The sequence below is a fragment of the Pseudoliparis swirei genome, chromosome 22 (assembly GCF_029220125.1).
Source record: "Pseudoliparis swirei isolate HS2019 ecotype Mariana Trench chromosome 22, NWPU_hadal_v1, whole genome shotgun sequence".
NCBI lineage: Eukaryota > Metazoa > Chordata > Actinopteri > Perciformes > Liparidae > Pseudoliparis > Pseudoliparis swirei.
The window spans coordinates 9,415,120-9,439,854 of NC_079409.1; the positions used below are offsets into that span (position 1 = coordinate 9,415,120).

Here is a 24,735-nt window from a genome sequence, read left to right on the forward strand (position 1 = left end):
TCTGCCTTAGAACCACAAACTACTACTGACACGCAAAACGAGCGAACCTTACAAATATGTGTCGAGTTGGCTCGAAGGACCTAGAAAATAACACTTTCAAGAGTTCAAAAGTAGAAATTGGTACCGTGGTAATTACAGTGGCACATGCTGAATATGTATTGGTTTATTGCGTAAGCGCTATATTTGTAATATAACAATATAATATAAATAGACAACACAAAACACACCAGGAAATACACATTTCCTATTTATCATATACTTACCATATACACATGGTGGAAAAAAACCCGGTTCTACCGACGGATAGTTTAGACACTTCTGCTTTTCGCAGAACAGCTTTGGATGACAACGAATATAACGTTACACAAATGCTAACATCCGATTGTGACACTGATGTATTTTCTTGGTTTCATAATATATTATGCACAACAATTAAAAGAATAATGCAATTTCATCTGCTTGCAAAAAATGTGCTGCCTGATGTATAATTAAAACAACTTTGTTATAAAGCCTCACAATCAGTGTGAAAACACACTTTTTCACAGGACTTTCTGTACTGCTGTCTGCTGAATCTCTGAGAAACACATCTTTCCAGCATGACACGTGAAGTGTAAAAGAGCCTGCAGGAAGCAGTCCAAGGGCAAAACGCCTGAGAACATGTGTTTTGTGTTTGGGCCCTGGACTTTATTGAAAACAACAAAGTTGAAGAGAACTGACATCGGTTGTGATGAAGAAATAGAAGTAATGTTAAATATTGTCTCTCTCGTCTTCAGTACCCACTTTGATCTTTAATCCCTCTTTAATCGCTCTGCTAAAATGTAAATATATTATTCATCCATCAAGTCTGGTGCTTATAAAGCGGTACATTTTTTTCTGACAACACTAGCTGTTGCTTTTCATTACACTAAATGAGAAAAACAAATGCATAAGATAATAATATATACAATAGTATATTAACACCCTTCAAAATTGGATATATAATTGCCTTTACTAATTTTGGGTTCAAAAGTTATGGTAATGTATTAACAAATTAAACCCTTTTAGACCGTGTAGTTTTTACAGCTTAGGTTCATTACTTTTGTTTGCCTTTTTGCTGTTCTATAAATCGTTTATGTGTGCTTTAGTTTTTAGGCAAGATATGCTTTTATTCTGAAATAAACACGGTCCGGAAATGCTCGACCTGTTTTAGCTCACGTCAAGAAATTGAGTGATGCGCAATGAGGATTGTGTTCATGTCAGAGGAGGTTTCAGCGAGAACCCTGTCAACAAACTCAGAGAGAGTGTGATTTATCAAGTTGGTTAAATGGACTTCCTTTGACAGGAGTCTGTTCAGGTCAAGGAGAGGGGTGAGGGTGATTTAATGCTCGCGAGTTACACTCACGTGAAGTGAACGTTTTGTTTAGCTAGCGAAGGAACGAAAATATCGGCTAACGGCTGCTACTTGGTCCACGACGGGTCTCTGAGGCCGCTGCAGAGGAGCTGACGACCCGTGCAGGCCAACTGCGGCTTCACGGTACATACGTGTCGATGGTGTCGAAAACAATCGGCCGATCATAGTACCGACAGCAATGCAGATGCTAACGTGTGCTAGTCCGCTCATGCACTCGCCTTGTAGAGGTGTTGGTTGACGGGAGAAACCCCCCGCTGTGTTTGGCACCACGTCTGTTCAGCTGACGTTACACGACACGCTGATGTTAATATTTAAATAACACACAATGAGTGTATAAGTCAGATTGCTCACCAGCTTGTACGTACCTTTGCTCTCCAACTGATGTCAATGTAACGTAAACTCTGCCTTGTGGGAAACGTCCTCATCCCGTCTGTGTTTTCAACATATTTACAGCTTATTCTCGGGGGAGAAAGAGTAGATGTCACCTGAGCTCTGACCCCCTGGAACATCCAGACCCTTCTTTATGTTTTGTGGTGAGGCCATGACTACTGTCAACATCACCCGCGATATCCTGCACCGGCAGATCAGAGTGAGTATAAACCCATTAATCAATCTACCAACGAGCTGACAAGTTGTCTCAAGCATAAAGTGGCTGGGCTCACCTGAAAAGACTCTTTGAACCAAAACGATTGTTTACATTTTGTGTTGATCATCTCTGGTGTACAACACATTGACTTGTGTCTTCAGGACAAGAGAGCGGCAGGCTTCCAAAGGTCCTATCATGTGACTGATCCTTTCATCAAAAGACTTGGACTGGAGGCTGAGCTTCAGGTGGGTGTGGATATGGGTGTGTTAGTGTGTGTGGATGAAGATGGAAAGAGTTGTGAAAAGTGAGAGAGAGAGAGAGAGAGATCAATATTTCTGTGCATTGTCATCTCTCACAGTTTCTACTGTCTGTCTCCACAGGGTCATACTGGCTGTGTGAACTGTTTGGAATGGAATGAACGAGGAGAGTAAGTCTACAAATTACAGTCTCCAACTAGGTTGGATTACTGGCTGTTTTATAACACAATATAACGATTGTATATGGTCTATTACATATGTATAACGTATTAGGTACACACTGTATACACACACTGTAAAAAATATAGCCAGCAATTGATTCAGCTCATACATTTCCTGGTATATTAGATCTTAAGCCTCGCCCCAAAGTCTACAGGTAGTAAGAGTATACAGTGATATCTCTATTGCACATATTAACGAGATTCATTCACAGTATAATATTTTAAATGGCATTAGTAGGAAAGAGCCTCATCAATGTAGCTTGACTTGCCCTGATGATTGTTTTTGTTTTCAGTTTACTTGCCTCGGGCTCAGACGATCAACATGCCATCATCTGGGATCCATTCAAACACACAAAGCTTACAACTATGCACACGGGTCATGCAGCAAATATATTCTCTGTGAAGGTAAGGGGTGGGGGGGCTGATTGAATGATGGCTGCATTGAATGGCAAGAGAGAAAGTTGGCTGAAATCATTTACAGTGGTTACATTTCCAGACACACAGATAATCTACGCGTCATAATGACATTCAAATGTATCTGGAAGTAATCTGCTGGTAAAACACATTGCTCAGCTTCACCTTACTCTGTCTTTAGTCATTAACAATATCTCTCTGTAATACAAATTCACCTCCTGTACATTAGGTGGCACTGTTGGCCACTCAATGAGTGGCTCGTTGATTGAGTGAACGCTGTTCCAGGCAGGGTTTAATTTAGTTTCCACACACAAGTCTCAACAGGGGTTTACCACTGTCGGTTCAAAACAGACGGTCAAAATACTGGAGGGGAAATGTTCGTGTCAGATAATGTGGAGGTGACATTTAAAGCTGTTAATTGGATTATAAAACATGGCATAGGATTGGGAATATCAATGTTTAATCTTTAATCTGTGGTTACTGGCATGAACCGGATCACTATGAGGTTGAAAGAGAAGCCATTGTGAAACATTTGGTTTAATGCTTATCAATTAATTCGGGTGTTTTTTGTTTGTCTGTACAGTTCCTCCCTCACTCAGGGGACAGAATTCTGATAACGGGTGCGGCCGACACAAAGGTCCATGTGCATGACCTGACGGTAAAGGAAACCATCCACATGTTTTCTGATCATACAAACAGAGTGAAACGCATTGCCACAGCACCCATGTGGCCCAATACCTTCTGGAGTGCTGCAGAGGACGGCATCATCCGGTTAGAATTAAATCCCCAAAGTCAAAAAGATATCCCCTGCCTATACCCTGCTCCAGGTAATGTGTTTACTTTCTCCTTTTTTCCGACAGACAATATGACTTGCGGGAGAGCAGTAAGCGCTCAGACGTGCTGATCGACCTGACGGAGTTCTGTGGTCAGCTGGTTGAGGCCAAGTGTCTCGCGGTGAACCCTCGGGACAACAACTACATGGCAGTGGGAGCCAACGGGCCTTTTGTTCGCCTTTATGACATCAGGATGATTAACAAGTACAGGTTGGTCAAATTTCTGATGTCATGTTATGGTAATAATTTTACTCAAAATCCCCATTCCAGGTTTTTACATGCGAATACACACAACTGGGTTTTAACCAAGTTATTTTCTTTCACAGAAAATCTTTAAACCAGAGCACATCAGCAGCTGTGCACACATTCTGTGAAAGGCAGAAGCCCATCCCAGACGGAGCTGGGCAGTATTATGTCGCAGGTACATATGGTTTAATTGTCTGGTATCAAATTAATTGAATGGGTACATCTGTATTATAATTATATAGTAATTGACATGAGGAAATATTCAGTTTGAAAGTGACTGCAGGATGTTGAATAACATTACATTCTGTGACTGCTTTAATGCTCCAGGACACCTGCCAGTGAAACTCCCAGACTACAATAATCGCCTGAGGGTTCTGGTGGCCACCTATGTCACCTTCAGCCCCGATGGCACTGAGCTACTAGTTAACATGGGGGGTGAACAGGTAATCCACTGAGAACGAACAAAGAAATGGGCAGAGGAGTTGATTATTTCTGTTTCAGCGTTTAATCATTTGCATTGTTTATTTGTCTGGTCTTCTAGGTGTATCTGTTTGACCTGACGTTCAAACAGAGGCCATACACCTTCTTACTTCCAAAAAAGTGCCAGTCATCAACAGGTAGGTCTGTGCATTATTTATTAACAACAGATCTTGATAGATAGATAGATAGATAGATAGATACTTTATTAATCCCCAAGGGGAAATTTGTCGTCACAGTAGCAGCACCAATAAACTAAACACACGAGTATAAAATATAAAATATAAAAAACAGGGATGAAAGATATAGATGTATACAAGTAAAATATAAAATACAAAATGAAGTATATACACTACCGTTCAAAAGTTTGGGGTCACCCAGACAATTTCGTGTTTTCCATGAAAACTCACTTTTATTTATCAAATGAGTTGCAAAATGTATAGAAAATATAGTCAAGACATTGACAAGGTTAGAAATAATGATTTTTATTTGAAGTATTAATTTTTTTCTTCAAACTTTGCTTTCGTCAAAGAATGCTCCTTTTGCAGCAATTACAGCATTGCAGACCTTTGGCATTCTAGCTGTTAATTTGTTGAGGTAATCTGTTGAAATGTCACCCCACGCTTCCTGAAGCACCTGCCACAAGTTGGATTGGCTTGATGGGCACTTCTTGCGGACCATACGGTCAAGCTGCTCCCACAACAGCTCAATGGGGTTGAGATCTGGTGACTGTGCTGGCCACTCCATTACAGACAGCAGACCAGCTGCCTGCTTCTTCCCTAAATAGTTCTTGCACAATGTGGAGGTGTGCTTTGGGTCATTGTTCTGTTGGAGGAGGAAATTGGCTCCAATCAAGCACTGCCCACAGGGTATGGCATGGCGTTGCAAAATGGAGTGATAGCCTTCCTTATTTAAAATCCATTTTACCTGGTACAAATCTCCCACTTTACCAGCACCAAAGCAGCCCCAGACCATCACATTACTCCACCATGCTTGAGATGGTGTCAGGCACTCTTCCAGCATCTTTTCACCTGTTCTGCGTCTCACAAATGTTCTTCTGTGTGATCCAAACACCTCAAACTTGGATTCATCTGTCCAGAACACCTTTTTCCAATCTTCCTCTGTCCAATGCCTGTGTTATTTTGCCCATACCAATCTTTTCTTTTTATTGGCCAGTCTCAGATATGGCTTTTTCTTTGCCACTCTGCCTAGAAGGCCAGCATCCCGGAGTCGCCTCTTCACTGTCGACGTTGACACTGGCGTTTTGCGTGTACCATTTAAAGAAGCTGCCAGTTGAGGACCTGTGAGGCGTCTATTTCTCAAACTAGAGACTCTAATGTACTTGTCTTCTTGCTGAGTTGTGCACCGGGGCCTCCCACTTCTCTTTCTGCTCTGGTTAGAGCCCGTTTGTGCTGTTCTCTGAAGGGAGTAGTACACACCGTTGTAGGAAATTTTCAGTTTCTTTGCAATTTCTCGCATGGAATCGCCTTCATTTCTAAGAACAAGAATAGACTGGCGAGTTTCACATGAAAGTTCTTTTTTCTGGCCATTTTGAGAGTCTTATCGAACCGACAAATGTGATGCTCCAGATAATCAACTAGCTCAAAGGAAGGCCAGTTGTATAGCTTCTCTCATCAGCAAAACAGTTTTCAGCTGTGCTAACATAATTGCACAAGGGTTTTCAAGGGTTTTCTAATCATCCATTAGTCTTCTAAGGCGATTAGCAAACACAATGTACCATTAGAACACTGGAGTGATAGTTGCTGGAAATGGGCCTCTATACACCTATGTAGATATTTCATTAAAAACAAGACGTTTCCACCTAGAATAGTCATTTACCATATTAACAATGAATAGTGTATTTCTGATTAATTTAATGTTATCTTCATTGAAAAAAACAATGCTTTTCTTTGAAAAATAAGGACATTTCTAAGTGACCCCAAACTTTTGAACGGTAGTGTATGTATATAAAATGAAACATATGTATATATATATATATATACACACACACAAACAAATATAATACAATGACTGTGCAAAGTATACAAAGTACAAATTGAATGGTGCTTCATAAAGATGCACCAAGTACTGTATCTAGAAATGTATTTGTGGTTTCTGAAACGTTTGCTTCCCAGGAGATGTAAAGAACGGAAAGACGACCAATGGCGTCTCAAACGGAATCGTCTTGCCAACCAGCCGTATTCGAATTGCTGGAAGCAAGATGCGTTCGAGGTTTGTCTGTTCACCCTGTCAATGATGGTTTCTTTGATACCGATTGGCTGTTTTAAAGGTCTGAGCATGCACACACTCGAGTTACGTTTCCTCTGCTCTCTTTGTTTTAGTTCTACCGAGCTCCCTGTTCACTTGGAGAAGATAAAGCAACAAGCTAATGATGCATTTGCACGGCAGCAGTGGACGCAGGCTATCCAGCTGTACAGTTTAGGCATTCACCAGGCCAGCTGCAACGCCATGCTGTACGGGAACCGGGCAGCAGCATACATGAAACGCAAGTGGTAAGCCTCTTTGTGTCAACGCACAGAGATGATCGTCTGAACGCTGTTATTAGAGCAGTTATCAAGTGTTTGTTTACATGTGTGATTTGCAGGGACGGAGACCATTATGACGCCCTTAGGGACTGCCTGAAGGCTCTCACTCTAAATCCTGGTCATCTGAAGGCTCATTTCAGGCTGGCACGCTGTCTGTTTGAGCTGAAGTATGTGTCTGAAGCTCTCGAGTGTCTAGATGATTTCAGAGGGAAGTTTCCAGAGCAGGCGCAAAGTAGTGCCTGTGATTCCTTGGATAAAGATATCAAGGCTGCTCTCTTCACCAAGACAGAAACAGGTAGAAAAGAGTGAACTGGAGCATGGCTGAGTTACACTAGCTCTAATTTTTTGTAACAAGTGTGTACACAGTTTGATCTTGCAATGAACATACAAACCACACTGCCACTGGGTCATTCTTTTTATTTTCAAAATCTAAAAATGCAGTTGGGAGAGTGAAGCAGAACTAAAACAAAGATGTCTGCTGTTGTGCTGTATTTGTATAGCTATGCATGTGTGGAAGTAAAATAAAACTTCTGTTCATTTGTAAATGTAACTGATCGACTCTGTGGTAATAATTTTCTGCTTTTGTTTTACGCCCTCACCAGCCGAAGATAAGAAGGACAACAGCTCCATTCGATTCCACTCCTTGAATCGGAAGGAGTCCATCCCTGAAGATGAGCTGGTGCTGAGAGAGCGCAGCTTTGACTACAAGCACAGATACTGCGGTCACTGCAATACCACCACTGATATCAAAGAGGCCAACTTCTTTGGAAGGTCAGTAGATCGCACTGGCAGTTTGCTGAGGCCTCACTAGGGGGCAGTCACGAGCTCTGTGACTCAAGACCTTCAACAGTAAAGCTACAGGGGAGAGTGAGCAAAAAGTTACTGTGAAAAGTAGCTTCCATTCATGAAACCAGTCTGTATGAACCTGTATATGCCAGGTTTTGGGATTGCGCAAAAGTTAAACAGTTCTTGGGCGGTTTAAAATATCCACTTTTAAATCACAAAGACCATTTAATTTGTGTTGAATTTCACAATGTAACACAAAGTTCAGTTCCCATCAAATGGTATACCACACTGCTCAGCTGGGTTTCGTCAGGCCGTGTGGTTTCCCTTTCTCTACAGCAAAGGCCAGTACATTGTCAGCGGCTCCGACGACGGCTCATTCTTTATCTGGGAAAAGGAGACTACCAATCTGGTGAGGATCCTGCAGGGGGATGAGTCCATCGTCAACTGCCTGCAGCCCCACCCCAACTACTGCTTCCTGGCTACGAGTGGTATTGACCCCGTGGTTCGATTGTGGAACCCTAGACCAGAGGTAAACAACTGAAACATATTTTACAAATACATTTAGTCATATTTGGACAAATCATAATGCACAGTGTGCGTCATGATTTCATTACATATTTCCAAAATCACACGGATTCTTGAAAACATCCTTCTCCATAACAGCCGATTGTGTATCCCTTTCTTACCGTGACCCTTTGGCCTCCCCTCTGCTCGTACAGACGGAGACTGAGAACGGGCGCGTGGTGGAGGACATGGAGAGTGCTGCTCAGGCGAACCAGCGGCGTATGAACGCTGATCCCTTGGAGGTCATGCTGCTCAACATGGGCTATCGCATCACAGGGCTGCGAGGCGTTGGCTCCGATGGCTCCGATGACGAAGACAGCTCAGAGGGACAAGTGCAGTGTCGGCCGAGCTAAGCAAATGGGCCGCCGTTCTAGAGAATGGACGTAGGAAGCGACGCACTCCCCCAGCTCCTGTTTGAACCTTTATTTATCCCCTCCCCCGCCCCACAATCTGACAAAACATTGACATCGCAGCACTATGCATCACCCTGCCCTGTCTATGGAGAGGACCAGTGGAGACCACCTTGGGGAGAGGAATTAATGGAGTGGAGACGCCCATCTCGCCCCCCCGTTCAAGCACCAGCCTCAGTCTCCCCCTCCACAGGGGGGGTGCGGGGGGGACACCTTTTGAGGAGTGCACCTTTCACGTCACTACTCTGTTCTTCAAGAAGTAGGAGGAGTTCGGCACTCGTCCCTCCTCAGGTTTATGTTGGAGAGACACGCAACACGCCCGCGCTCAGACGACCTATTTTCAGGTCTGTGTGGCCGCACAGTCGCAGTATCCTCCATAGAGGGTCAGATCACAGACTAGAAGACAGTGCTTTGTTGCATCTCCTGTCAGCTCCGCGGTTGGAGCTTTGAGTCTTAGTGTCTGCTCATATCAGAAAGGCTGCACACCCGAGTCATTCACCCCGGGTTGGACTTGGCCAGGTTTTCAGTGTTTATGTTTCAGAGCTTTGATCACAGGAAGCCTAGAATTAATTGTTGCTCCAATGAAATGTATTTATAAGCCCTATATAGTTTATATCTGTCAGAAAAAAACAAGGGGTTTCTTCTGCCAATTTCAATGGCCAAGGATTAATGTCTGCTTTCTTTGTTTCATTGAAACAACTGTTTGCCATTCTGTACTCCTTTTAGTCGAAAGGTTTTTCGACAATAGTTTGTTGAGATCAACAAGATGTCTGAAGAGAAACATTTGTAAAAAAAAAAAAAAAAACTTGATAATACATTGTTTTGTTTATAACTCAAGTCTCATTAATTGCAAATGTTGTTTGGCAAATTGTATTTTTGAGGATATGGCAACAGCGCGCTAACTATTTGGTGTGTGGCACTTGCAATTGTCCTCCGCTGCAGTCAGGTGTGGAGTCCTGCTTTCATGAGGCTCCTCTCACTATAGTTGTGTGGCAAAAACGGACACAGAGCCATCCCATCTGTTGCTCAGAGAACAGTTCATCGGGTCTTCTTTGTCCCAAAATAGGGTAAATATTAAGTAAAGAGTCATGCAACACTCTTTAAAACTGTGTTTTACCTTGTTTATTAATTTGAGATACTCTGATTTTCTTTGAAGAATCCTATGATAACCTTTGTTGAAAACAAAGTAAAGAATACAATTATTGAACACGGCCTGTATTCTTGTTTTTTTTATTATATTATTAATTTGTCCTTTTAAGTGTAACCGTTACACAACAGAGCAGCACTGACACATTATTAACTAAGCTCGGAAGATAAACTGTCGATGAGGCTGCTCATTCATCAGTGTCTGCTCTGCTCCCCTTTTGCTGACTTGGGCAACAAATATGAGGTCATCACAAGCTTGAGTAGTTGGGAGTGCATCTTCTGCCCCATATACTGGCAGTAATGAGGTGACCCAGCTTTGGCAGTAGTGATGAGCTCATGGCTGACTGAGTTAGGGAAACGGAGCTGTTTGTAGATGTTGGAAATCTCTCAAAATAATGTTGCCTTTAAACAACACATGAGCACATTCAACATGATAAAATAGCCATTTTTACTGTGTTCCTTGGAGTTATAACTGATTGCAGACACGTTTTTATGAATAATACAACAAATAGCCTCATAATAAATACATACAAATAAAAGCGTATAGTATAATATTGTTTTTTCTGGTAGCACTTTGACGACTGGAACCTCGTTGTACTTCAACCGGATCAAAAGGTAAACAAGCCGTAAGCACAAGTAAACGGTGTTGCGTTCATGGACCGATCGTTGTTCCGACGGAGCGCTGCCGCCTCCGCGCCACCTGGCGCCGGCTCTGCGTCACTGCCTTTCTCGTGTCACTCCAGGCAGTGATGGCGGAGGTGGACGAGACCGAGATTATGATGAACTACCAGGAAGACTTCTTGAAAGGCGACAACAAAAACAGCCGCTACCCGTACTGCATCGTCTGGACACCTATTCCCATTTTATCGTAAGAAGCCAACGCATGTTGTTGTTCCTGCTCGCTGAGCACGAGACGAAACAGCGCGTTGTTGTTGTTGTTTTTTTTTTTTGCTAACGTCAAATGAAATGAAGCAGCTTTACGTTAGCCGCTAGTTGAATCTAACGTTATTTCCTTTTAGTAAATGACTGCGATGCATTTACTTGTTTCTCATTCATTGCATGTATCGTGACTCACAATAAAGGCATCAATGTATCGCTATCTGTTGGCTGCATCCTGCAGGTGGGTGCTCCCCTTCATTGGTCACATGGGTATATGCACCTCTTCTGGAATCATACGAGATTTTGCAGGGTCATATTTTGTATCGGTGAGTATTTTTTATATGAGTTTTGTTGCTTTTTTAAACACTCAAATGATATGCAATGATCAGCTAACACACTAGTTTCTCCTCTTGTAACAGTTAGATACAAATGAACCTTCAATCTGAGATGTCATGCTGACCTGTTGAATTGTTGAGTTGCAGGCATCGAACAATTACTCCAAGCACGTGTATGTAGGATTCATTGAGTATATTTAAAATGTGTCTCTTTTTTTCTCCCTCAGGAAGACAACATGGGCTTTGGTAGACCAACCAAGTAAGTATTAATCAATGTATTGTATAATAATCGTAGTTTACACCTAATCACACATGTAAGTGAACGCATTGGTTGTTCACTAATATCGCAGGTATTGGAAGCTTGATGTGGACAAAGTCTGTGGCAACGGGGCTGCCACATGGGACAAAGCAGTGCATGATGCCTCTGAGGAGTACAAATGTAGGCCGGTAAGACGATATTTAGAGTTCCCGGCGCACCCTTTTCCACATTAATAGTCACAATGTAATAACTGTATTTTTTCTGTTTTGCTGAAGCACAATCTGTGCTTAGATAACTGCCATTCCCACGTTGCCATGGCCCTCAACCTTATGCACTACGACAACAGCACCTCTTGGAACATGGGCAACCTTTGTGCGCTGTCTCTTGTTCGTGGAAAACATGTGAAGTAAGTAATTGCAATAACACAACGAACTGTTCACACATGGAACCAGCCTCACTTTGAGGTTAGCATCTTGTTCATAGGTTAATACATTTAGCGACAGAGCATATATTTAATCTGTCTCTCTGTGTCACAACTTTAATTGGTATACAGTGCACCGCTACATTGGGTCGGAAGCTATGAAAACCATTATAATTTTATTGACGAACACACTAATACTTTAACATTTATAATATTTACCACCCATCACATTATAACTATATTCCAAACACTTTTGTGGTTGAATGTCAACGACACTTGTGGACAGAAGCAGCCTGCGTTTGAACGACCAACTAATGTTTGATCCTCTCTGTGATCGAGTTGCAGCTGGAAACGTGTCTGTATCTAACGCTCTTGCTCTTGTTTGTTTGTGCTGGTTGTATCATCACATGGGTTTGGTCAAATAAATTTTATTTTGCAAATCACAAATTTGCCTCAAAGTGCTTCACCATCTGTACAATGTGTGCCCTCTGCAACAACACACAGCCTCTATCCCTCGATGCCCTCTTTGGATGGGGACATTATATTGTGGGAAGATAGAGACACAGGTTGGGTTTCTTCGTCCAGGACAGACAGGCGTGCAGAAGGTGGCGTGTACACACAGAGAAGAGAGAAGAAGAATCGCACGCGAGCAGAGGGAAAATATGGTCGCGAACAGTTCTGGTGCCAAACGCACCCCAAGCATCTTCATCCCTAACATGTACACGTGCTGTTTTACTGGACGCGACTGAGCTTTAAGAGACACGTGGCTCAAAGAACCCCTCATCATTCTCCTCTGACCCACATTGAGAGGAGCTGTGGGCCTCGGGGAGTAAAGAGATTGGACCATGTGATACTCCCAACACACCTCGCCTGTGCTTGTCTGTCCAAAACACACAGGAGAGAGTGTTTCGCCCTCTGCCACACAAACATGTCTGAGCGTTAATGCGTCCGCTGAACGTGTTATCCTCTCTGTCTCCTTCAGCTGGGCTGCGTTCCTCAGGACCTGGCTCCCCTTCTTCATGCTCTGCGGATTCCTCGGCACCTTCATCCTGACGTTCAACCTCAAGTAGTGGAGTGAGAGGTTCCACGGGGATGGCTCATAGACTTTGGTTGTACTTTATATAGTATTATTGTCTGTTGACGTGAATGATTCAATTCAATTCAATTCAGTTTATTTGTATAGCCCAATTTCACAAATTACAAATTTGTCTCGGAGTGCTTTACAATCTGTACACATAGACATCCCTGCCCCAAAACCTCACATCGGACCAGGAAAAACTCCCAAATAACCCTTCAGGGGGAAAAAAAGGGAAGAAACCTGGAGGAGAGCAACAGAGGAGGATCCCTCTCCTAGGATGGACAGATGCAATAGATGTAATGTGTACAGAAGGACAGATTTAGAGTTAAAATACATTCAATGAATATGACAGAGTGTATGAATAGTTCATAGTAGGCATATTCCACGATGGAGACCTCCACGATCCATCAGGCAGATGGCGGTGGGGAGGAGGAGTGCGCGGAGTCTCAACAGGACAGTGGCGTAGTCATGAGCAGGAATTCCACGACCCAGACGATCCATCAGGCAGATAGGATCTATGCCGTCTCATAGGGTCCGATGACCCCATGAGACGTAAAGTCAAAAGGACTTCGGGAGAAAGCAGAGTTAGTAACGTGTGATTGAGAGATGAAAATTCATCCTTAAGGAGAGAAAAAGAGGAGATAGGTACTCAGTGCATCCTAAAACGTCCCCGGCAGCTATAAGCCTATAGCAGCATATCAAGGGGCTGGACCAGGGCAAACCTGATTCAGCCCTAACTATAAGCTCTGTCAAAGAGGAAGGTCTTAAGTCTACTCTTAAACGAGGTGACTGTGTCTGCCTCCCGGACTGAAATTGGAAGCTGGTTCCATAAAAGAGGAGCTTGATAACCAAAGGCTCTGGCTCCCATTCTACTTTTTAAGACTCTAGGAACTACAAGTAGTCCCGCATTTAGTGAGCGTAGCTCTCTAGTGGGGCAATATGGTACGACAAGCTCCTTAAGATATGATGGAGCATCACCAATCAAGGCTTTGTAGGTTAAGAGAAGAATTTTAAAAGTGATTCTTGATTTTACTGGGAGCCAGTGCAGAGCAGCTAGTGCAGGAGTGATGTGATCTCTTTTCTTAGTTTTAGTGAGAACACGAGCTGCAGCATTCTGGATCAACTGGAGGGACCTAAGAGATTTATTAGAGCAGCCTGCTAATAAGGAGTTGCAGTAATCCAGTCTCGAAGTAACGAACGCGTGAACCAATTTTTCTGCATCTTTTTGAGACAAGATGTGCCTGATTTTTGAAATATTACGTAGATGAAAGAATGCAGTCCTTGAGATTTGCTTTACGTGGGAGTTAAAGGACAAGTCCCGATCATGATGGTGATGGTATTTGTACAAAACATTATGAAGAAACAAATGAGGGACTTTCTTGTGTGTTAGTGGTGTGGCGCTCTCTGGGGGCATTGAAGCGCAAACCAATCAAACAAATCAAAATATGTTTTTTACAGTTGAATGTGTTAATGCAGTCGGTGAATAGGCTCCAGTATCTTCAAAATTCACCATCACAGTTTTTTATACGCAGTGGGCTCTGTGTTTGTGTTTCTCTTATTAAGAATTGATAATATGACGCCACAGTGGAGCAATATGGTTGAATCCGGAGATGTACTTTTTCCAAGTATAGCAGTGATGAATGTGTTTTAGCACTGGCTCATGCACATTTCCATTATGAATCGCCACCGAATAGATCAAGTATTCATCAAGTATTTGTTTCAGAGATATGAGCCGCGACCAAAGATATATGAGGAAGGACACGCATGTGAAAAATGGCGGTATTGTACCGTACAAATAAAAAGCCCTCCTTCATTCAATTGTCTTTCCTCTGGTATATAAAGACTAACATGTGAAGTGTTTTATTTAACATTTAGTGTATTATTTGCTTGTCTCCACAATTTGAATGCGTTGTGAATCTGAATGTTGGAATGTTACTGGAACTAATATACTACATTATGTATTGTTTAGTTCATGTGTTTGTATTTGAAGCTATGCACCCATAAGTCTTATTAATTATTATATACCTTTATCAGTTTGATATTTCTGTTTCTGTGACTTGTGGCAGACTGATGCAGGTCACAGGCGGTGGAAGCCCGAACCCTCCTCTGTACCTTTAAGGGACCCACGCAACTTTTTCATCCAGCAGAGTCTGCGTGATATGAACTACCATCAATTTACTGTAACCTTTATTTCCAGAGAGGAGCCGATGAGGAGGGGTTGATGCTGGAGCTCTCTTTGTCGCCTCTGCAGCATTTGATTAGCTAGTAAGAAAGAAAAGCTGTGTTTATAATTGGACGTTTTTTTTTCTGCTTTCAATTTAATCTGTATGTTTAGTTGAGTATTCTTTAGAGATGTGGGTTTTTGCTGTCCGGGTGTTTTTGGAAATCCTTCTCTCTTCACCATACCAGTGCTTGGAGTGCCCTTTTGGCTGTGAGTGTTTTGCTGTCACTCGTACAGTAAAATGTGTTTCTGAGGATCTGCTCGCAGTGCCACAGAGCACACCAGGATACGCCAAGACAGTCATCATCACAGGAAATAATATACACCAGGTTGGACCTGAGTCCTTTACAGAGATGGAGAATGTCACCAATATCATTTTAAGCAATAATCGGTGAGAATGTCAATGTGTTGTTTTTTCATTCATCTATATTGAGCCATATTTGGATAATATAAAAAAAATTATTCATGTCTATCTAATAAATAGCCCAGATAATGTTTATTTCTCTGAAGTTGTTTTGTGACAGTACATTGAGTTGTGTCCAAGCATGGAAATACGACTAAATGTCTCAGGACAGATGTTACAGTGTCCGTCATCTTCACAGGATCACAGAGATGGCGTCCCACAGCTTCTCGGCCCTCATCAACCTGCGCTCCCTGGACCTCAGTGAGAACCAATTGGCCCTCATTCACCCCGAAGCTCTCAGCATACCTGGCAGTCCTCTTCAGGAGCTCAACCTGAGGCACTCGCTGCACAACTTCACCGCCCCGACGGACCTCACCACGGCTCTGCGCTGGGGCGGTCTCGGGGGGGGCTCCTCCGCCTCGACCTCTCTGGGAACCACCTCGCCCTGCTGCCCCCGGGGATGTTCTCCCACCTGCCCAACCTGCAGCAGCTCTTCCTCACCAACAACTCTCTGGTGGCTATCTACAGTGGAACCTTCTCTGCTACGAGCCGCCTGGAACTGGTGGACCTCACACACAACGTCTTCACTACATTCAGGGCCGACGCTCTACAAGAGCTGCAGAGGCTTGGGAACATCCAAATCCTCCTCGGGGACAACCCCTACACCTGCTCCTGTGAGATCAGTCATTTGGTGGCCTGGCTGAATGAATCGAGAGCTCAGGTAGATGTGAACGCCGTACGGTGCGCCTCACCACGAGGGCTGCGTGACACCCGACTGCGAGGGCTCAGCGGCCATGCCATTGGATGTGTTGATCCAGTCCAAGGAGAGGTGTTGGACCTCACCCTGCAGACATCCTATGTCTTTCTCGGGCTGGTGCTGGGCCTTGTGGGCATGGTCTTTCTCTTCGTACTCTACCTGAATCGCAAAGGTATGAAGAAGTGGATCGTTGAGATGAGAGATGCATGGCGGGAGGTTCTGGAGGCTTATCACCACCGATGCGAGGTTGACTCGGACCCTCGGCTGAGGCACATCTCTGCGGAAAACAGTGGCAGCAGGGCACAAGGGAATTTAGGATGAGCTTTTCCCCGCCAGCTGCCAAGTGACTCTTGTATTGTCAAGCTTCCTGCAGACACACAAGTCAAACAGATGGCAACCTCTCCACCTGTGAACCTATGATTTAGAAATAAATAAAACTAGAAGCATTTGAGGCAAACTATTTTAGATGTGAATAATTAGTTAGTTGTTAGATTAACGATGTGTTTTTAGCTTCCTACACATACTGCAGCTATAACGGATACAATCCTTCCTCAAAATGCCTTTGTGTTTTCCAGGAACTTGTCTCTGTAAATTGACTTTAATATTGATTATCAGACTTTTTCTAAAAACGTAATATATAGGCTACATTGAAAATATATAGTATACTTTTATAATCCTTACACACTGTAGAATAAAAGACATAACTGGTTCATGGCATTTTACATGTATATTGACCTAAGAAACTTGAACCCATAGACACCCACAGTGTTTTATTTAATCAGGTTAATACTTTAATTACAATTACTATGTATCTGTATTGTGCCAGATTGGAACCTGTAGTTCAGTAATATTAAAATGAATATGCATGGAATAAACTGTCTGATATGCAACTCATATTTAGATGAATTCTGAATAAAAGTAACTTTTCATGCATCTGTTTTTCCTGCTTAATTGGGTCTGCAGTGCAACCACATGACACCACGCTGCACACACTCATATTGTTCTCCTGGTAAGGTGGCCCTACTATTTCAGTTCAAACAGTGGGTGATTAAGTGTTTCAGTAGAGGGAAAATAGGGCAGAATGAAAGATATTGCTTGGAAAACACCTGCTGGCTCTGCAACTGTGTGTACGTGTGTGTGTATGTGTGTGTGTGTGTGTGTGTGTGTGTGTCCAAACAAGCCCACTTGTCACATTGTCATGGAACATTTCGCCATCATTTATCACGTGGTACCAAATTAAAATCTGGCTATGGAAATATCAGAAGTTTGAATTGTGTCTTCTCTTTTTACTGTCTTTATCTCTTTACCGTCTTCTTCTCTTTTTACTGTCTTTATCTCTTTACCGTCTTCTCTTTTTACCGACTTCTTCTATGCATTTGGATTCCGCGGCTCTCTTTCTGATGTCTTCTTCCCTCCTCTTTCCTTCTTCTCCGCGTTTATATCCGCCTCGCGTGACGTCACGACTCACCTGTGGGTGGGTGTAGGATCTGGGGTTAGCTGTAGCCGCAGGTATTAGCCAAACATTGGCAGACTCACGGCAGCACAACAAGAGTTGTACGGGAAGCGCAGACGACGCGAATGAGCCGCGTCGCGTCGTTTGCTCGAAGGAAACCGACTCCAGGTGAAGCGAAGCGCGTTGTTTCGTGGAAGTTAAGTCACCTGGAACTCTGCGAGCCGTCGGAATCCGTCGTTCCTTCTCCGTGTGTCTAAAGCGCTGGAAGAAGTTTTCTCCGCGAGACTTCCGCGGTGTGCTCGCCGAACAAGTTATCTGAGATAAAAGACGACCACAAAAGTGTTTCCTCTTATGCGGTGAGTCAAATGAAAGACGTTTTAATGTTGATTGAGTGTTGGTCACACATGCACTCTGGGCCAAACGAGCCTCTGAGAGCGCGACCCAATGCAGTCGATGCCCTCCGCTTTATTTACATTCTCCGTGTTTCCAGGGAGGTTGCTTCACTGTTTACTACATCGCTCTTTTACGCAGGCTAATTGAACGTGTCATGGTGCATTTAATGATGCACGTCTGTGTTGCAACACAATGGCAGTTTTACACCTGGTTATTATTATTATTATTATCTAAGCGTGCCTCTTCCACACCAGGTCCCAGGTGTTCTGAGCCATGCCTGGCCACAGCACAGGGGCTCCCCAGGTGTCCCGCCACCACAAGCACCATGTCGCCAGCTCCAGGGCGGACAAGTACCGGCCCGCCCGGACTATATCCAGGAACAACGCGGCCAGCCAAGACGCCTACAAGGCTCCTCATGGGGAGCATATGCATGAGCACCACACTGACCACACCCGGTATTCGGAGAACAAGTATGGTCGCAACAGAGGCCAACCGCGAAACGGCACGGGTCGAGGCTCGGAGACTATAGGATTTATCCCCGGGTCAGCGGACAGCACACCGACCAGCAGACATGCCTGTGGCTCCTGCGCCTCCATGGGCTGGACTGGCTGTAAGGCTTTAATCTGCTGCGTACTGACCTGTGGATTTTACGGCAGCCGAGAGCCCTGCCTGCCCGTTAACGAGAGCTCGACGGACCACCTCCCGAAAGCAGGCAGTGAGCCTCACCCTCCTAATGGCATGGCTGTGACCAATCCCACTTGTGGCATCCCTTTGGAGTCCAGCAAGTCTCCCAAAGCCTCCAAGTTGCCCGCGAGTGACAGCTTCCGCTACCCGGATGTGCGCATCGCCGGGCAAACGGTGAGGTATCCGGTCGCCGCCCCAAAACGAACCCGCACGCCCGGCAAAGGGGAAAGCCAGCGGCCTGTGAGCAACACCAGCCTGTTATCCCGCGATGACTATGACCTGGACGACCTGAGCGACACGGGCACCGACATTGACTCTCTCATCACCAAGAAGCTGCTGGAGCTCTACGCCCTGCACCAGATTGACCAGCTGGCCAAGTGCACCTCCGACTCCTCTTTCTCCCGCAAGACCAACGAGATCAGCGAGCTCATCTACAGCATCGCTCAGGACTACAACCTGGAGGAGCAGGAGGCCGAGTGCAAGCTTGTGCACGGAGTCATCCGCATCAGCACGCGAAAGGGCAAGAGGAACAAGAGCCACCCGTCGACGGGACAGCGGCCCAATGGGAGGAGCGACGGGACTCTCCCCGACAGCGGCAACGAGACCATGACCAACACTTTTGTCAGCAGCGACTGTAAGGCTACATCAATCATCATTTATAATTACTGCTGCGTCACTCTTTATTAAATGCTGCATGACAACTCTTTTTTGTTGTTGTCCTCTCATAGTGTCTGTTGCAACGCTGCTTCTGTAGCACTAATACACCAGGTCATGACAATAATAATTGAATTTACTGAGGCAAGTTGATACAGGCCCACGGCGTCTCGTAACGCCGATTGCGCCATCGCCAAAGTGACCGTATTAATCCTAAAATGAGAGTGCTTTGATGTCTGTTGAAGCTCCTTTGTTGGCCTGTGCTCACTTTGTCTTCTCGCTACAGTTCCCGAGGTGAAAGTGTCGGAGCAGACGCCATCGGACGAGCTGGCGAGGAAAATGAGACAATACAGCGGGAGAAGTGAGTGCATTCTTGGTTTCGTGATGGTTAAGAGTTGGATGAGAGCCTTGATCACAAGTGTGTGATTAGTGGGGACACTTTCTTTATTATTTATTCGGAGCACAATATTTAACTGTGCAAATGAATAATCGGCTAGTTTGAATGCACTGTGCAGATGGAGGTCTTTAGTCATGCTCGTCACTGAGGGATAATCTCCACCCCGGTGAGTCGGTGCGCGGGGCTCAGGCCAGCTGTTGTACCCGCTCTCTACTCGACAGCAACGTGCACACCTCTTTAACCAGTGAAAGCCCCACATTCCTGCCCCTTTCTCCGCATATTATAATCCTTCGCTCATTAGCCGCCTCCCCACCCACCCCCTTAACTGCCACCTTACACCCACCCATCAATCTGCCTCATTCTCCCTTCCCGCTCAGCGGTCACGCTACACCACCCGCTCCGAGCAGCAGATCGAGTCACAATAAATATACACGCCACGTACTTCATCGTGTGATTTTAGCGAGCGGCTTCGGTTACAGATGGATTAATGCGCACCGGCCTCTCTCCCGTTGTTGTTCGGCGGCGAGGCGGTTAACAGGACGGCGTGTCCCGTTACGCCGTCTTTGAATGAGGGTACACCACATTGTGCTTCCACAACTTTCACCTCGGGACCTGGGAATGTGTCGGTGTCCCGAGTTTTACACCTGGGCATGAAATGGAACCTCCACTGTATCTGCTTTTTGTCTGTGGGCTATATTTTGTGTTTGTTTGTCAGCATATTAAATAAAGCTCCTTCTCTCACAGCGTACTCCTCCAGCACCGCCACGGCCTACTCGCCCTACCATCACAACAACGAGGCCGACTCTTCGGGCGCTCCTCTTCTGCTCTGAAGGGTGACACGGACACAGGCGTACCTGTACTGACAAGTGAAATAGCCGATCACATGGACAATGATATACTTCTGCTATTGTTGTTGTTGTTGCTGTTACTGAGTGGAGCATCTTTCTTTTTCTTTTTTTTTTTACCAGGGGTGGTGCTACTTCTGCTTTTAGTGGTCCGGCTAGTGTTTGCTATTGGAGTGCCATTTTAATCTCTTTTTTTTTTTAAAAGCTCTCCGCCAAATGACCCACCGAGGAAACGATTGATGAGTGTGTTCTTTTTAGTTTTTTTTACACGGGGAAAGACAATGCCAGTGTGTATGTATTTATATGTTTCAAGTTGTTTTTAGAAAAAGAAACATGACTACACTCCGTACAATCTCAGCAGAGAGTGCCAGAGGATAGAGACTGGTGGTAACGTAACTGTCCTCCTTCTTGTCTGTGATTGTTTGTACAAGCCATTGTGCACGTTATGTATATGTATATATGGGCCTATTGACTCCTGCCACGCAGACTCCTTGAAAGCATGTCTTGACCTGAAACGTGCATTGTTAAGCCATATTTTGATGTACATATTTTAAATGTCAATGTTACTCTCTAGGTTTTTAAACCATGTGTGGCATTAACCACAGCTTTTTTTATTCACAGATAAGTCTTGTTTTTAACAAAATAAAAAAAAGCTTGTTTATGCCTTTTTCATGTGCATTCAATAAGGAAATACAGAAGTCCTCTAGTTCATATCGTAGCTTCCACAAACTGTCAGCCCAAATCCTATTATCCAACTAGCTACTTCTCTTTATCTCGTTGGATTATTGTTGTCAAACTCATCTCCCCGAGGTCACCGCGTTGTGCCAGGAAGGCTTTTTCCGCCCTCGGCAAAAGAAATAACTTGTTTGGCGGGTTCTGACAAAAAGAAAATAATATCCTGGGCTTTGTCTTTGTCATTATTGCAAAGGAAAAAATCGTAAACTTATCCTGAACTTTAAGTCAAATACATTTTAACTATATGAAACTAATAAATAAAATTAAAAATATATATTATAGGCTTAAAAGTAGTTTGTTCCCTTACATGGTGCAACTGTCCACTTCGGCAATTATTACATACTACTATCATTGGCACCAACCAATGTGAAGACTTCAGAAGACTTGAACAGCACAATGAGGCAGACCGCTGCACTAATGCTGGGTCCTCAGGATTCTCTTGAAACACTGGATTCTACTGAAAATAGGTGGAAAGATGTTTTGCTTATTTCTAGAACAAGAATTCTACTCGACTAAACCCGGAAAACTACAAGTGAGCAATTCCTCTGAATTCTTCTGTGTCAAATGTTGAGCCTTTAGTGTGTGTGTTGCGCTGCAGTTGCCCTGTGTAACCCCGTTTCCTCTGGCTCTCTGCCCCCGCCAGCACATTCCTGTTTTACCTGTATGAGGTGTCGTGAAAAAGCTCACGGTTTCACAACTAGCATACCACAGGCTGGGGCCGATTAAAAGGCCTCGTTCAATTTGAAATATCTAGCCTGCAGATTGTGCACTGTTTTTTAAATTTTATTTGGATAGTTGATTCAGCATTCACACATTTAATCCACTTTAGTGCATTGAACACGGTGGTAATTATTTTGCGTGGTGCTTTTATTTTGTTGAACATTTGTGTATGTGACAAATGTATCAGGGTTCAGGTTTAGTTCACTCCTGAATGCTTCTGTGGAATTATAGTTTCTCGAGCGTAAATGTGTGACTTTCACTATTTTCCATGAGAGGGAGACAAAGCACACACTGAAACGACTGTGATGTAAACATGAAGGGGGATTACTTCCCTGGTATGTGGATCATGTGAAAGGTTTACCACCTTTCAGCAATGATATGATATGCAACCTTTCCCTTGCAATCAGGTGTAGTTTCATCCAACAATAACGATGACAGACTGTCGCTTACTGGGCCTGACATTTAAAAAATGACTTCAAATATGTGCAGAAAGGAAACACCTGTCACACCGGAGAACTAGTACAATGCATTTTCCCTTTTCTGAAAGCTTCTCATATTATTGAAACAACTTTTCAAATCACCCATACGTGTTTCTAGAGACAACTTTAAAATAATAATAATACAAAAAAGGAGGCTTGAGCAATACTTGGCTGCACAACATGTCGGCAATGAGGGAAATGCCAAACGAGCTGTTAGGTTGAAGATGTCCATAACAGTGTTTTTATTCGGAGTTGCACCTCGTACTAAATACCAATATTCTGTCTTGCTGTGAGTGTTTTTAAAAGATTGAAACAGATCTTCACTATTACGTTCACGTATAAAAATATATTTATTTGAAATTTCCTGTCAGTGCAGCATTTATTTACAACATTGAAGCGAACAGAAAAGACCTCCAACATCAGATACAGTGGGTTCTGTCTGGTTATGTGTTAACGGTCAAATCTTTCAACTTCAGCAGATAAAAGATTTTCAGACTGGGCCTAAAGTGACCTGAGCTTCGATGCGAGTCATTCACAGTCTCTTGTTCACCAATTCACATCCCACTTTCAGGCATTCCTCCATGTCGTGAGGAAAACATTGCTCTTCAGTCCAGCTGTCCTTGTCTATCTGCAGAAGAGCATGTCGACCAACAGCTCCAGCAGATCCGCCTGGCCGGTCACGGGCCGGAAGAAGAGTTCAGTGATGAGGCTCGGTGTGATGCTCTGCAGCATGGAGGCTGTGAGGAGGATCCGAGCAAAGCGCTCCCGGTCCCCTGGGTGAAGGATCTGGACCACCTCGCTGAGGGCATGCTGAGCTTCCTGTTGCAGGCCTTCAACAAACAGAGCTGCCTTTAAATCTGGGACATCTGTTGGGCGTAAAGGCAAGACATTAAATACTGAAACATGTACAACGCTGTGTTTGCAGTGTTCTTCCAGCAAGAGATCCACATGTTTTAATTTCTACATCCAACATCAAATGAATACATACCTGGATTAAATATTGTGATCCCTTTGAGGTATGCATACTCTTTTGGACTCAAATCCAAGCTCCAAAACGTTTTGAGGCAGGACTGGAGTTTGTTGACACCGGCCATGGTGGGCTGCTCCCTCTCCATCTCATATCGCTCCTGGCGATTTAGGAGGATCTTTTTCAGCATGCTGTCGGCCGGTGTGTCCGTCACCTCAAAGTCCACATGCTCCTGGGCCAGACCCAAAATAAAGAGCGGTGCCCAGCAGCCTTTGAGAAGTGAGAACTGGTCGTTCGGTGGCATCTGGTTGAAAGCAGGTAAGTTCTTCATGAAATGGACGGTTTTGACCAGAACTGCTGACGCCTCTTTGCAGATCTCCGATGGCCTTTTCAAGCACACTGACCGTCGCAGCTCACAGGTGCATCTATGAGCCATTGAATTGTAGTTGAAGCCGTTTTGGCGGCTTCTGCTGCTGTCCATTTGGCTCAGGATGTTGTAGAGGATAGGATTCGAAAGCGTGTCTGTGTTGGTTGTACAATGACACCCGCTATCCATTTTTATAGGCTGTAGAGAGCTGTGCAGGTAGATGTAAGAGACTTCTCAACGGATGGGCTCTGCAAGAGCGTGTGAGTACTGCTGCTTCCTCCAGTGTGCCCGTATTTATAAGGCCAACCCGCCCCGCTAAGTAGACCTTGACTTGTCAATACACTTTCTGTGAAAAACAACCATGCGCTCTGCCAGGTGACTGACGGAATAACCCTGGGAAACTGATAAGCTTTTCTCAATGAAAAGGATCTGGTGGAGTAACGCCTGGAAATTGAGAGGGTTGGGCCTTATCTTGTCGGTGTCATTAACCCAGGCAGTACCAGGCTACCAAGGACTGCAGACTGCCAGCTCACACCTGGAGAACTGGAATGAAGCCAAAGCTGAGCGGGGCCATTGACCTGTAGGTTGTGTCCTCGTGAAGTGTATCAAGTTTTGTTTTGTTTTTTAAATAAATGGGTCCTGTTGTAACCTCGGAACAGGACTGTCATTTTAAAAATAAATAAATTGGTGGTATACAATTGACCAATCTCTTTTCTTTGTTTTACTAGTTTGCCTTTGATATTGATTAAAACAAATAAAAAATGCAGTATTTTAGAAATGCTATTGAGGTCATAAGTCCCTCAAAATACCAA

The 24,735-nt window shown here is 44.1% G+C and overlaps 4 protein-coding genes, 1 long non-coding RNA gene and 1 pseudogene across 7 annotated transcripts; 5 read left to right on the forward strand and 1 right to left on the reverse strand.

Annotated features, from left to right (window-relative positions):
* The first annotated feature begins 1,234 nt into the window (after positions 1-1,234).
* wdtc1 (WD and tetratricopeptide repeats 1) lies at positions 1,235-9,941 on the forward strand. 2 transcript variants are annotated; one of them, XM_056444903.1, is made up of 16 exons: positions 1,235-1,513; positions 1,844-1,979; positions 2,138-2,221; positions 2,357-2,403; positions 2,748-2,859; positions 3,452-3,639; positions 3,729-3,911; positions 4,028-4,122; positions 4,275-4,390; positions 4,489-4,564; positions 6,560-6,656; positions 6,767-6,937; positions 7,030-7,265; positions 7,573-7,741; positions 8,093-8,285; positions 8,476-9,941. In XM_056444903.1, the coding sequence occupies exons 2-16, from the start codon at positions 1,914-1,916 to the stop codon at positions 8,671-8,673; spliced, it is 2,031 nt and encodes a 676-aa protein (XP_056300878.1). In that variant the 5' UTR covers positions 1,235-1,513; positions 1,844-1,913; the 3' UTR covers positions 8,674-9,941. The 2 variants fall into 2 exon arrangements, with proteins under 2 accessions (XP_056300878.1, XP_056300879.1); XM_056444904.1 differs by having other exon boundaries at positions 1,235-1,346.
* A 532-nt stretch (positions 9,942-10,473) lies between these two features.
* LOC130213076 (transmembrane protein 222-like) lies at positions 10,474-13,410 on the forward strand. Its single transcript, XM_056444497.1, has 7 exons — positions 10,474-10,491; positions 10,620-10,744; positions 10,997-11,081; positions 11,318-11,349; positions 11,441-11,537; positions 11,625-11,755; positions 12,753-13,410. The coding sequence occupies exons 2-7, from the start codon at positions 10,626-10,628 to the stop codon at positions 12,838-12,840; spliced, it is 552 nt and encodes a 183-aa protein (XP_056300472.1). The 5' UTR covers positions 10,474-10,491; positions 10,620-10,625; the 3' UTR covers positions 12,841-13,410.
* Positions 13,411-13,525: 115 nt separating this feature from the next.
* Positions 13,526-17,152, forward strand: LOC130212968 (trophoblast glycoprotein-like; annotated as a pseudogene).
* Positions 17,153-17,741: 589 nt separating this feature from the next.
* Positions 17,742-21,316, forward strand: kdf1a (keratinocyte differentiation factor 1a). The gene is made up of 4 exons (XM_056444417.1): positions 17,742-18,038; positions 18,330-19,393; positions 19,700-19,774; positions 20,555-21,316. The coding sequence occupies exons 2-4, from the start codon at positions 18,349-18,351 to the stop codon at positions 20,638-20,640; spliced, it is 1,206 nt and encodes a 401-aa protein (XP_056300392.1). The 5' UTR covers positions 17,742-18,038; positions 18,330-18,348; the 3' UTR covers positions 20,641-21,316.
* Positions 21,317-22,915: 1,599 nt separating this feature from the next.
* On the reverse strand, positions 22,916-24,305 carry nr0b2a (nuclear receptor subfamily 0, group B, member 2a). Its single transcript, XM_056444408.1, has 2 exons — positions 23,578-24,305; positions 22,916-23,455 (listed from the first exon to the last, which is right to left on the reverse strand). The coding sequence occupies exons 1-2, from the start codon at positions 24,110-24,112 to the stop codon at positions 23,214-23,216; spliced, it is 777 nt and encodes a 258-aa protein (XP_056300383.1). The 5' UTR covers positions 24,113-24,305; the 3' UTR covers positions 22,916-23,213.
* Positions 23,789-24,500, forward strand: LOC130213031 (uncharacterized). 2 transcript variants are annotated; one of them, XR_008835434.1, is made up of 3 exons: positions 23,789-23,874; positions 24,121-24,183; positions 24,417-24,500. It is a non-coding gene; the product is annotated as an uncharacterized LOC130213031 (long non-coding RNA). The 2 variants fall into 2 exon arrangements; XR_008835435.1 differs by lacking the exon at positions 24,417-24,500 and adding an exon at positions 24,299-24,390.
* Positions 24,501-24,735: the final 235 nt, after the last annotated feature.